General features: G+C 39.4%; 1 protein-coding gene across 1 annotated transcript in view; it reads left to right on the plus strand.

Moving 5' to 3' along the window:
* Positions 1-4,058, plus strand: part of Tnfsf11 (TNF superfamily member 11) — a 32,390-nt gene extending 28,332 nt beyond the window's left edge. Inside the window, exon 5 of the mRNA XM_070026698.1 lies at positions 3,042-4,058. Within this exon, the coding sequence (XP_069882799.1) occupies positions 3,042-3,463 (422 nt within the window). The 3' untranslated portion in view covers positions 3,464-4,058. The remainder of the gene's footprint in view (positions 1-3,041) is intronic.
* The last annotated feature ends 9,156 nt before the right edge of the window (positions 4,059-13,214 follow it).

Below are 13,214 nucleotides of genomic sequence, written 5' to 3' on the forward strand. Positions count from 1 at the left end.
CACGTGGCCCCACGTAGCCTTGAGTTAATTGAAGATCAAAAACATTCCCATAGAGACCTAATGGAATATGATCGTAATAATACTCACTTTAAACTCTGTGGATCAGGCATTTTACTCTTGTGTTCTATCCCTTCATCACCGCAAGGCTGCAAGGTAGTGATGATCCTCAGATGTTGCACACAGGGAAACAGGTTCAAATAGTTTGTCATATGCTCAAGGTCACAAAGGTAGCACAATTAGAAGCTGAATTTCCACTCTCAGTATTTCCAAAATCTAGGCTTTTAATGCTATAACCTAGCCTAAAAGCAGGCTACAAAGTACTTGTGATGAGTTGGCTCGGCCAAACGTAAATAATTCAAAGCTCTTAGGTTCTCTTTCCTTGTAAGAAGTAGATTCATGTCTAATGACAAGGACTCTAAGAGCTGACTGCTAGTGTACCATTTACTGGCTCTGTGGCCTTGTCCAAATGGCTGAAATTGGTGTCTCTAACCTCTGTTTCATTACAGAGGCATGTAAATTGTCATTGTGATTGCATCTTCCTTGTAGGGTAGCTGTGGAGACTGAGAGAGGTCACAGGCTCACCTCCTCTAGAAGCAGCACAGGGCAAGCACTCAGTGAATGTGTCTTGCAATCATTTAATTATATAATTTATATAAATAATCTTAGAACTTGATTTGAGTTTAAGTATGCATACTCCGCTTTGGTTTGCAAATAACCTAAGGGTTTTTTTCAGCTGAAAAAGTGTAACTTTTAATAAATAATTGTGATGCCTGGGCATGGAGGGATATATTTTTTTCCTGATTAAGTCATAAAAGTGAGAAATCAATTCTTGAGCTGTTTTTATTTTTGTTGTTGTTGTTGGTGGTGGTGGAGCTGGAACTTTGGGCCTTGCTGCTGTCTCTCAGCTCTTCAGCTCAAGGCTAGCACTCTACCCCTTGAGCCACAACACTACTTCTGGTTTTCCTAGTGGTTTATTGGAGATAAGAGTCTCATGGACTTTCCTGCCCAGGCTGGCTTTGAACCACGATCCTCAGATCTCAGCCTCCTGAGTAGCTAGGATTACAGGCATGAGACACCAGTGCCCAGTTTTGAGCTGTTTGAACATTTATTAAACTACCTATCCTGTCCTGACCCACAAACTTACTACATAAGAAAATTCTCTTGGTCTATATGTACCTTGTGGTCGATCTACACTATTTTTTTCTGAGTGGAAAACTATTTTGTATGTTTGCAAAGGCAATCAAATTAATACTGATGCATCAGCTGTGCGTGCTGTGAATGTACCCTACACTTATCTTTTCAGTTCACTCTAAATGGCATGTGATAAATATTGCATTAAACTGTGTGCCAAAGTCTGGTTGGCAATAGCAAGCATGTTTTAGTTATAAAGCTCTCTCTGCAGGCACCTAGAATGAAGTCATTGCCAAAAAACAAAACAAAGCAAAAACTCCTGTTTATTTCTGGAATTTGATGGGTTGGTGATGGAAGGAAATAAGTTAGTATAAATGCTTGCGTTTAAAAGGAACTCAATCTGCTTCTCTGGTTGGGTCAATCACTCCTTGAGCCCACTGATCTTTCAGAGCTAGCCAGTATTGTATGCTTCAGAGGATGATGACTTTAATTTATATTTTCAGTTTAGACTCTTGTATTTTTCTTTATTCTGGTATTGGGGCTTGAACTCAGTGCCTGGACACTGTTCCTTAGTTTTTTCATTCAAGGCTGGTGTTCTACCACTTGAGCCACACCTCTACTTCCAGCTTTTTTGGTAGTTACTTGGAGAGAAGAGATTTTCCTGCCTACGCTAGCTTTGAACTACAATTCTCAGATATCTGCCTCCTGAGTAGCTGAGATTACAGAAATGGTTGGTGTAGGTATGATTATGGTGGCGCACGTAGATGGATTTATACATACTTTTTGGATAGCTGCTCAGTTGTGTGAGTCTGGGAATCATGTGGGGTATTATAGGTGGAGAAATTAGATGACAAGATGAATAGAATCTAAGTGTTGGCCATTTCCCCAAAATTACTACAACCCAGGTTTTCATAAAGAGGGGAGGAGATTAAGATGTGTGACATATGGAAATTAGCTTTCTATATTAATTTCTTGCTCTCTTGTCAAATTTGTCTCTGGCTTGTTCTGCTTCCACCTGAAATGACCTTTTTACTCCTGTTGGTGTGTCCAGATCTTATTCCTCTTTTAAAGATTCTATGCTCAGCAACAACTTTACAAAGTCATTAAAAATTTTTTTTCCTGGATTAAAAAAACTGTTTTCTAGATCTATGGACAGATAGTTTGGATATTCTTTAAAAAAACACACACACACACCAAAAAACCTGTTTTCTTTGAAATCTCATGGCATTCATATGCATCTGTCCTTCCGTCATGTTCTTACTTCTTATGTCAACTGGATCTTCTTTCTCTTTAGTTTGCTGTTCTTTTCTTTTCTTTTCTTTTCCTATCTTTCTTTCTTTCTTTCTTTCTTTCTGTCTTTCTGTCTTTCTGTCTTTCTGTCTTTCTTCCTTCCTTTCTTCCTTCCTTTCTTCCTTCCTTTCTTCCTTCCTTTCTTCCTTCCTTTCGTCCTTCCTTCCTTTCTTTCTTTCTTTCTCTCTTTTTGGTCGATTGTGGAGCCTGAACTCTGGGCCTGGGTGCTGTCCCTCAGCTTTTCAGCTCAAGGCTAGTGTCCTACCACTTGAGCCACAGCGTCACTTCTGACTTTTTCTGTTTATATGGTGTTGAGGAATCGAACCCAGGGCCTCATGCATGCGAGGCAAGCACTCTACCACTGAGCCACCTTCCCAGCCCTGCCATCCTTTCCTTGAGGGCAGGAAAACTGTGTATTTGTCCCCTGTTCCTTGTCTAACCTAGTACACTTGTTACATATGAATGTATCTCTCCTATATAGCAAACTAAATTCCAAGAAAGGAAACTATCATTGGAATAATGGCTGTTATACTGATTTTCCCCCCTCCTGCCTCATGGAATCATGAGGTGGCTCTCCTTCAAAGAATGAATTTTAAGTCCTGTGCCTCTCCTCTCCACAGGTTCCCATAAAGTGAGTCTGTCCTCTTGGTATCATGATCGAGGCTGGGCGAAGATCTCCAACATGACTTTGAAGAATGGAAAGCTAATAGTTAACCAAAATGGCTTTTATTACCTGTATGCCAACATTTGCTTTCGCCATCATGAAACATCAGGGGACCTACCCACTGAGTATCTTCAGTTGATGGTCTATGTCACTAAAACCAGCGTCAAAATCCCAAGTTCTCAAACTCTGATGAAAGGAGGAAGTACAAAATACTGGTCGGGGAATTCTGAATTCCATTTTTACTCCATAAATGTTGGAGGATTTTTTAAACTCCGCTCTGGTGAGGAAATCAGTATTGAGGTATCCAATCCTTTCCTGCTGGATCCTGATCAAGATGCCACGTACTTTGGGGCATTTAAAGTTGGCGATATAGATTGACGTCTGTTTGGTGGAGCAGTAGCACACTTCCTTTTTTTTTTTTTTTTTTGAGATGTTTGGAAACTTTTTTTCAAAACAAGCCAAAACAGATGTATATAGGTGTATAAGACTACTAAGAGGCATGGCTCAGGATGGTACCAAACTCGCGATCTGTAAATGCATACGTGTTTACAGCCAGGGAGATATGGGATACTTGGCCACGGTGGTCACACAATGGTTTTATAATTTTGTAATGAATTCATAGAATTAAACCAGACTGGAGCAAGTGTGGAAGGAGTTTATTTTCCTGTGGTTTGGTGCTACCATGGACCTTAAAGCAGAGAGGGTGCCATGTCATAGCAGATGAACCATCATCTGAAGGGTTAAATTCTTCTGAATTGTTACATCATGCTGGAACCTGCGAATTAAATACTTTTTCTAACAAGGAAAGAAAAAATGTGTATTTTTATATAAGGTCTAAAGTTATATTTCAGATGTAATGTTTTCTGTGCAAAGTATTGTAAATTATATTTGTGCTATAGTATTTGATTCAAAATATTTAAAAATTTCTCACTGTTGACATATTTAATGTTTTAAATGTACAGATGTATTTAACTGGTGCACTTTGTAAATTTCCTGGGGAAGACTTGCAGCTGAAGGGTGGGGGGTGGGGAGGAATACTGTTTTCTAATATCAAATGTAGTATATTTCTTCATTCTTTTTAACTTAAAACATTTTTCAGACTTGCCAAGCCTATGCAAAAAAAAAAAAGAAAGAAAATAGATGCCTTGAATAATAAATAGGATGTGGTCACCAGGTGCTTTTCAAATTTAGAAGCTAATTGACTTTAGAAAGCTGACATTGCCAGAAAGGATACATAATAGGCTACTGAAATCTGTCAAGGGCATTTATATAATTATTGAACAGGTGTCTCTTTTTTTAATCAAGTGTTTCAAACTGTAAACTTTGAGGTGTTTTTTCCATAGAAAAGTTAATAGTGGTTATCAGCAAAAATCTAGTTTTTAATTTAGTAGAAGTTATACTGTATAATAAAAAACATTGCCTTTGAATGTTATTTTTTGGTACGAAAATAAATTTCTATGAAACCTGCTTTATTATTTTTTGTAGGTCTCTTTAATGTCTGTCTTGCTCAGTGATTCTCTTCTCTTCAATATGAAATGGTTTCTTTTTTCAAAGATTAGCTTGAAGACCGGCAGATGTAATTTAAAAACGAGGAACAGATTCAAGGAAATGAATGAACCTTAGAATTTGAAAAGAAAATAAATTATAAGGGATTGGTATACAAGGATGTAGTCAGAGAAAACAAGTTTCTTCACCGAAAAAAAAGGACAAAAGTTTATGTGGGTAAATTCATAATGTCCTGAAAAAAACCAAACAACTACTTGACCTGGGGAACCATCTGAACCTTTTCTATCTTAACGCGGGAAAGAAGGCATGCCCTACCGGCCTGGACACCTGTCCTCATGGACATTTATGTGGGTGAGCTGTCTGAACCAGGTTGGCAGCTCGTGAGAAATAGATATGAGAATATGAGCACTTTAGAGAGGCACAAGAAGCCATAATTCAAGGCACTTGCCATTTGTGGATAAACGTTTCTTGATGATGCTGGGCGCCGGTGGCTCATGCCTGTAATCCTAGCTACTTAAGAGGCTGAGATCTGAGGATCACAGTTCAAAGCCAGCCCGGGCAGAAAAGTCCGTGAAACTCTTATCTCCAATAAACTACCAGAAAACTGGAAGTGGGGCTATAATTCAAGTGGTAGAGTGCTAGCCTTGAGCTGAATTGCTGAGGGACAGGGCTCAGGCAGAGTTCAAGCCCCACGACCCACACACACAAAAAATGTTTCTTGATGGTTGTGACAGGCCAGAAGCAGAGAAGAAATCACAGATATTACAAAGGAAAAACTGTATATTTTAAACATTTGAGTTGTAATGGCAGAATTCGGTCATTAGCCAAAATATACCCATTGCTTAAAAACTGCCAGTAAATTGGAGTAGAATGATGCAAAATATGACTTCTGTGTTGTATCTCTCAATTGCTGTTTCTTGGTTTAAGGACAAATTAATTTTGGTGAGCAGCAATTGGTCTCTTCACTTTCTTTTGACACAGAATCTTGTTTTGGCCTCCTTTTATGATCCTATCATATCCAACCGTGAATACCATTCATTTGTTTGTTGATTGCTATGTTCTAGGCATGGTATCAGGCACTTCTTGTGAGTACTATGCTTGTCTCCCTGCCTTTCAGTTTTCATTCCAGGTGGGTGCCACTCTACAAAGGTTATGGGAAACTGCAGAGTATAGGCTGCTGTGGGCACAGAGAAGTTTGTGCATGTTCTGGGAGCAGAGAGAAGGCTATTGAGCTCTTTCTGGGAAGTCATAAAACTTCTGAAAATGAAATCAGACTGGATAGAAAATGGGATTAAAAAGCTTCAAAAATGGAGGTGGAATACCATTACCATTTCTTAGAGGCAATATGTCAGTCACTTTCGCATGGTTATAATAAATACCTTACCAAAAATGTCTTAATGGAGGAAAAATTTGTTTTCTCACATTATTCTAAAGATTTCTGCTCACCACAGCTGGAAGGATTGTGGAAGAGCACAGCACCTCACGTTGTGGTGGCCCAGAAGCAGAGACACAAATACCTACGCGCTTGGCTATCTCTTTTTTATTTTTTAAAGTCTTATTGTAAAGGTGATATATTGAAGGGTTACAATTGCATAAATAAGGTAATGAGTACATTTCTTTTCTAGCAGTGTTACCCTCTCCTTCATTTTCTCCCACTTTCCCATTCCCCCAACTCCCCTCCCCTCCAAGTTGTAAAGATCGTTTCCAAAATAGCATCTGTTCTGTTGGTTCACTCTTTGTCCTACCTTTTCTGTGATTTCCCTTTCCTTCCCCAAATCAGATAAGCTTATATACAAGACACTGGATATTGAAATCAGAAATAGTGACCACAGGAAATAAACCAGAGGAGAAAAAAATGAAATACAAAAGAAATAATTGCAAACAGTACACTAAAAAAAGAAATGAAAACAAGAACAACCACCACAAAACCCTCTTGTTTCCATATTATAGAAATCATTTTGATTACTATCATTTTATGTGGTCATACGTACATCGCTATTGGTTTATTGGAATCCTCTGCTGGGACTATCGTAGATGTATGCTAATTATTACATATGAAGGAAACCATGGAGCCCATGTTTCTTTGGGTCTGGCTTACTTCGTTTAATATGATTTTTTCCAAGTCTTTCCATGTCCTTATGAATGGGGCAATGCCATTCTTTCTGATGGAAGTGTAGAATTCCATTGAGTATATTATACCACATTTTCTTGATCCATTCATCCACCAAGGAGCATCTGGGTTGTTCCATATCTTAGATAGGGTAAATGACGCTGCAATGAACATAGTGTACTGGAAGTTTTACTGTGGCCTTCTTTGTGATCATTGGGGTAATTGCGCAGGAGTAGGATTGCTGGGTCACAGAGAAGCTCTATGTTTAGGTTTTTGAGGAGTTTCCATACTGCTTTCCAGAGCGGTTGAACCAGTTTGCATTCCCACCAACAGTATAGTAGTGCTCCCTTTTTAACACATCTCTGCCAGCAGCTGTTATTATTTGTTTACTTGATAATGGCAATTCTAACTGGGGTGAGGTGGAATTTTTTTGATTTGCATTTTTTATGGCCAGAAATGTTGAACATTTCTTCATGTATCTATTGGCAATTCTTATTTCCTCTCCAGAGAAGTATTCTTTTAATTCTTTAGCCCACTTATTAATGGGTAGTGGTGTTTTGTTTTTTTTTTTGTCGGTCGTGGGGCTTGAACTCTGGACGTGGGCGATGTCCCTGGGCTCTTCAGCTCAAGGCAAGCTCTCTACCACAGCACCACTTCTGGTTTTCTAGTGGTTTTTTATTGGAGATGGACTTTCCTGACTGGGCTGGCTTTGAACCTTGATCCTCAGATCTCAGCCTCCTGAGTAGCTAGGATTACAGGCGTGAGCCACTGGTACCTGGCATGGTTGATTTTTTTAAAAGAATTTGTGTTTGGGGGTTTACTTTTTTGAGCTCTAAGTATATTTTTGTAAGAGGCCCTTGTCTGTTGTATAGACTGAAGATTTTCTCCCAATCTGTGGGCTTTCTATTGATCTTTCTAGCTATGTCCTTTGACATGCAGAAACTCTGTAGTTTAATGCAATCCCATTTTTCCAACCTTTCTTTGATTTGTGGTGTTTCTGGATCTTTATTTAGGACGTTTCTATCTGTGCCAAGGAGTCCTAGTGTTTCCTCTATCCTTTCTTGTAAGATTTTCAGGATATTTACTCTTACCTCAAGGTCTTTGAACCATTTGGAGTTGATTCTGGTGTAGAGTGATATGTAAGGATCTAACTTCCTTTTTTTGCATGTGTATAGGCAATTCTGCCAGCACTATTTGTTGAAGAGGCCGCCTTTCTTCCATCTGATAAGTTTGGCTCCTTTATCAAAAATTATGTGGCCCTAGGTCTGTAGGATCATTTCTGTGTCTTCAGTTCTATTCCACTGGTCCTCAGGCCTGTTCATGTCCCAATACCAAGCTGTTTTTATAACTACAGCTTTGTAATAGAGTTTGAAGTTTGGTATTGATATTCCTCCAGCACTGCTCTTCCTGCTAAGGATTGTTTTCATTATTTGGGGTCTTATATTATTCCATATGAAGTTTTTGCTTGCTTCTTCTATTTCATTGAAGAATGAGGTTGGAATATTGATAGGTATCACATTGAATTTGTAGATAGCCTTGGGAAATATTGCCATTTTCACGATGTTGATCCTCCCAATCCAGGAGCATGGGAGGTTTCTCCACTTCCTAAGTTGTGCTTTAATTTCCTTTTTCAGGTTTTTAAAGTTTTCATCGTAGAGATCCTTCACTACTTTAGTTAACTCTTACATATTTTATGGGCCTATTACAAAAGGAGTTGCTTTCTTGATTTCAGCCATGCTCTTCTCATTGTTGGCATACAGAAAAGCCATTGATGTTTGAAGGTTAATTTTATATCCTGCTACTTTGCCAAAGTTTCCAATCAGCTTGAGTAATTTGGGAGTGGAGTCCGTGAGATTCTTTAAATACAAGATCATGTCATCTGCAAAGAGGGAGAGTTTTACTTCATCTTTCCCTATTTATGTTTGTCTCTTGCCTTATTGCTCTGGTTAGGAATTCCAATACAATATTAAAGAGGAGTAGAGAGAACGGATATCCTTGTCTTGTTCCTGATTTTAGAGGAAATGGTTTTAACTTTTCACCATTAAATAAACGCTGGCTGTAGGTTTGTCATATTCAGCCTTTATTATATTGAAGACTGTTCCATGGATTCCTAGTTTCTCTGTGTGCTGGATCTTGTCAAATGTTTTTTTTTTTTTTTGGTTCTATTAAGATGATCATGTAGTTCTTGTCCTTGCTCCTATTGATGTGTTAAATTACATTCATTGACTTGTGCTGGCTCTCTCTTTCTTCCTCTTTTATTCCAACTCAGGGCCACTGTCTATGAAAATGTCACCCACATTCATGGAACATTTCCCCTTTTAGTTAATCCTCTTTGGAAATGTCCTCGCAGACATACCCTAAGATATACTTTATTAATCTTCCAGGAACATCTTCAAGTTGACAATCAAAATTAACCATCATGGTCAACCAACGTTCCATCTTTCAAAGATGGATAAAAACAACTGAGGAATGGAAGGTGCTAATATCTGCTAATGCAGAACATGGTGGCATCAGTCTGAAATGTCAAGGAAGATCATCTATGTAGGATGACAGCAATTTAGTTAGCAATGTGGATTTTATGTCCAATGTCATCCTGATTGGTTAGAGGGTTTTACAACTTTCAGGAAAAAAGGAACTAATAAAATGTTCATAAATAGTCTGTGCCATGAAGAAGGCCACAGGATATAGGAGGATGTATGGAAAAGGCTTCTGTTTTCTAGCCATGCTCTAAGCTCTAGGCTTACCAGGCTCTGAATAGTATGTCAAAAAACAAGAAGAAATACACTGCTTTTTCCATTTTTATGCCATTTTTTACTTCGACATTTTCTTTTCAGCATCCATTTATCTTTTTTCTATTCTCTATGTTTTAATCTGCCCTCTCTCTGTCTCTGTCTCTGCTCTGTCTCTTGTCTCCTTGTTTTATCCTAATGTCTGACTCTCCCCAGGAGGACCATTTAGATTCTCTGCTGGTCTGTAGGTTATATGGAAGCTGCTGCATCTTGAGATGGAACCAGTCACATTACTACTCAGCTACAGCTGCATATATGAAGTGAGATATGAGGAAATCATATCAGGAAAACAACACCTACTAGATACAATGGCAATCTCAACTGTTCATTTTATTTGCTCCATTTCAAGCTGCTTAAGCTGTGCCAAATCTGAAGGAAAACATGCCAAACTTGAAGTTGTCTTCTCTTCTTGCATCAGTAGTTACAAGTACACCAGACCCACCTCCCTTTGTTTCTTTCCCAAACCACATGTACAGCAATTCTTGCTCTGTGTGCTTGCTTTCCATGTTGCCCTTTGTCTCATTAATATCCATTAGACCATCTTGAAAAATACCTGTAGAAGACTTATTTCCTCTGAGGCTTTGGCAGGAAGTTGAACCTCTCATGGCTTATTCTTTCCTCTGTTTTTTTTTTTTGTGTGTGTGTGTGCTTATTGATTTGACTTGAGATAGTGTATCAGGATAATTACATTTCTAGAGGGCAGATCTTTGACCTCACTTGTAATCCTACTTTTAGCCTGTGGATTCGCCAGGGGCAAACCACACAAATATTCGCTTCACTTTTAGCTATGAAACTGAAATATGCTTCCCAGAGCTGCATTTATAAATGCTAATTAGTTATTGATTCACATTATCATGATTTAGCCTTGTGTCACTTTTTTATAATAAAAATGTGTACATAGTGCATACTAGACTCTAGCTATAAAACAGAAAGCCATCCTTTTGATAAATGATATTTTTATGATGCTTCTATTCTTGTAACTTAAGAAATTCTATTTCTTAGTCATTTACTCTCAATTCCCCCTCTTTCTTCTTTTTTTTTTTTTTTTTGTCGGTCATGGGGCTTGAACTCTGGACTTGCGCACTGTCCCTCAGCTCTTCAGGTCAAGGCGAGAGCTCTACCACTTGAGCTACATTGCCACTTCCAGTTTTCTAGTAGTTTATTGGAGATAGGAATCTCACGGTCTTTCCTGCCCAGGCTGGCTTTAAACCTCAATCCTCAGATCTCAGCCTCCTGAGATAATCCTAGCTAGGATTATAGGCGTGAGCCACTGGTGTCCGCCTTTCCCCCTCTTTCTTGTTGATGGATTTCCCATACACAGGCTTGTTGCTAGTGTATCTTGACCAGTGCTCTGGCTATCTGTAACAGTAATCTCTAGAATATAGGATATGAATGGAACCAAGAGTACTGATGCCAAACACAGGAGAGGAAGGCTCAGGTCAGGCAAATTGGCTCTTTTACTTTGCTTGTATTCTATTCAGATGTTCAGCGGATTGGGTAAGATCTACCCACATTAGTGAGAATAATCTTTTTTTTTTGGAACTCTGTTTATTAACTCAAATGTTCATCTCTTCCAGAAACATCCTCCCAAATACATCTACAAATCATGTTTTGCCAGCCATGTGGTCATTTCATAACCCAGTCAAGACATAAAATTAATCATCATGGGCCATGTGCTGGTGGCTCACCTGTAATCCTGGCTACTAAGGTAGCTGAGATCTGAGGATCCCAGTTTGAGGCCAGCCTGGGCAGAAAAGTCTATGAGACTCTTATCTCCAATTAATCACAGATAAAGCCGGAAGTGGCACTGTGGCTCAAGTGACAGAACTCTAGCCTTGAGCAAAAGAGCTCATGGACAGCTTCCAGGCCCAGAGTTCAAGCCCCAGTTCTGGCAAAAATAAGAAAAAAATTAACCATCATGGTGTACTGAGGACACTTTGAGAAACCTATGCAGTTTCCTATTCAAATTTAGAAGAATGAGATCCTAAGACTTAATAGATGAATGGAGACAATTTCACATACAACTCTAGGGAAAACACAAATAATAGACAAGACAATGAAAATCTAAATGAAGACTAGTGTTATGAAACATGTATTGAAGCTGAGATGATATCTGAATTATCATTGCTCAGAGAGACATTATCTATAAGCCCAGGCGAAGAGGGACTCTCTCCTTCAGGATTGGATATAAACCAAGGATAGGGTAATACCCTCCTTCCTCTCTCTTCTACAAGTTCACCCATCCAAGTGACCCAACTTGTGTTGGTCACTTCCAAAACACAATTTCCAACTGAGTTCAAGCCTAGGTGTGTATTATAGGAGTGAGTGGTAAGATGCATGTGGGTTGTAGAAATCAAGTGGAACTTGGGCCGGGGAGGGGTGAGACTCCACATTGGTTCACATTGGATAGACATTAACACAGATACCGTTATAGTGATTTTGATCCAAGAGCTCAAAATTGAAGATTAAGCTCTTGAAGATAAGTAGGACCCCAGAAGTGGGTGCAAGTGACTGACCAGACATGAGAGATGCCTAGATGGAGTAAGAAACTCCACGTGCTCATGGTCCCTGGGCAGAAAGGACCAATCTGACAGTCTCTCCAATGGGGTAGATTTGGGAAATTTCCATGCAATCCTATCTTGGAAATTATGAAAGACTGTTAACTTCTGTATTACTTTCTGGGACTGCAATAACAACTTACCACTCTTGCTAGCTTAAAAAGAACAGAAATATTTTCTCAAGGGTGTGGAGCGAAAAGTCTGAAATCAGGTATTGGCTGGAAAGTGTTCCTTCTCTTCTAGAGGCTTTAGAGATGATGTCATCTTTGTCTCTTCCAGCTCCAGTGGATGGAGAAGACACTTGTGGCAGACTCATTCCAAACTTTGCTTCTTTACTTTTATGAAGAAGGCTTTCTAATTTGGTTCCTTGTATATTGTTTTTCATGTGTTTGAGACAAGGATGGATTATGCAGCCCAGGCTAGCCTCCAGAAGACTGACATTACAGGCATGTGTTATCATGGTGGGATACATTTGCTTCTTTTTCTTTTTAATTTTGTCAGTTGTGGGACTTGAATTCAGAGCCTTTGTATTTTGCTCAAGGCTAGTGCTCTACCACTTTGAGCCACAGCTCCACTTCCAGTTTACTGGTGGCTAATTGGAGATAAGAGTCTTAAGGACTTTCTTGTTCTGGGCTGACTTTGAACTGTGATCCTCAGATCTCAGCTTCCTGAGTGGCTGATATAAGCCACGGGTGCCCAGCTTGACATGTGCTCTTTTAAGAAACAAATGGAGCCAGGCATCAATAGCTTACATCTGTAATCCTAGTTATTCAGGAAGCTAAGATCTGAGGATTAGGGTTCAAAGCCAGCCTGGGCAGGAAACTATGTGAGACTCTTATCTCCAATTAAACACCAAAAAGCCAGGAATAGAGTTGTGGCTGAAGTAGTAAGCACTAACCTTGAGGGGAAAAAGAAAATGCTTACCTGGGCCTTGAGTTCAAGCCTCAGGACCGACAGGCGCGCACACACACACACACACACACACACACACACACACACACACACACACACACACACACACACACACGAGAGAGAGAGAGAGAGGGGGGGGGAGGAAGGAAGGAAGGAAGGAAGGGAAAAGGAAGGAAGGAAGGATAAGGGATAAGTAGTTACCATGTACTTACCATTCAGGTGCTGGTAGCTCATCCCCAAATCTTAGTTATTCA

Source organism: Dipodomys merriami, unplaced genomic scaffold (genome assembly GCF_024711535.1).
Source record: "Dipodomys merriami isolate MVZ:Mamm:240054 unplaced genomic scaffold, mDipMer1.0.p SCAF_188, whole genome shotgun sequence".
NCBI lineage: Eukaryota > Metazoa > Chordata > Mammalia > Rodentia > Heteromyidae > Dipodomys > Dipodomys merriami.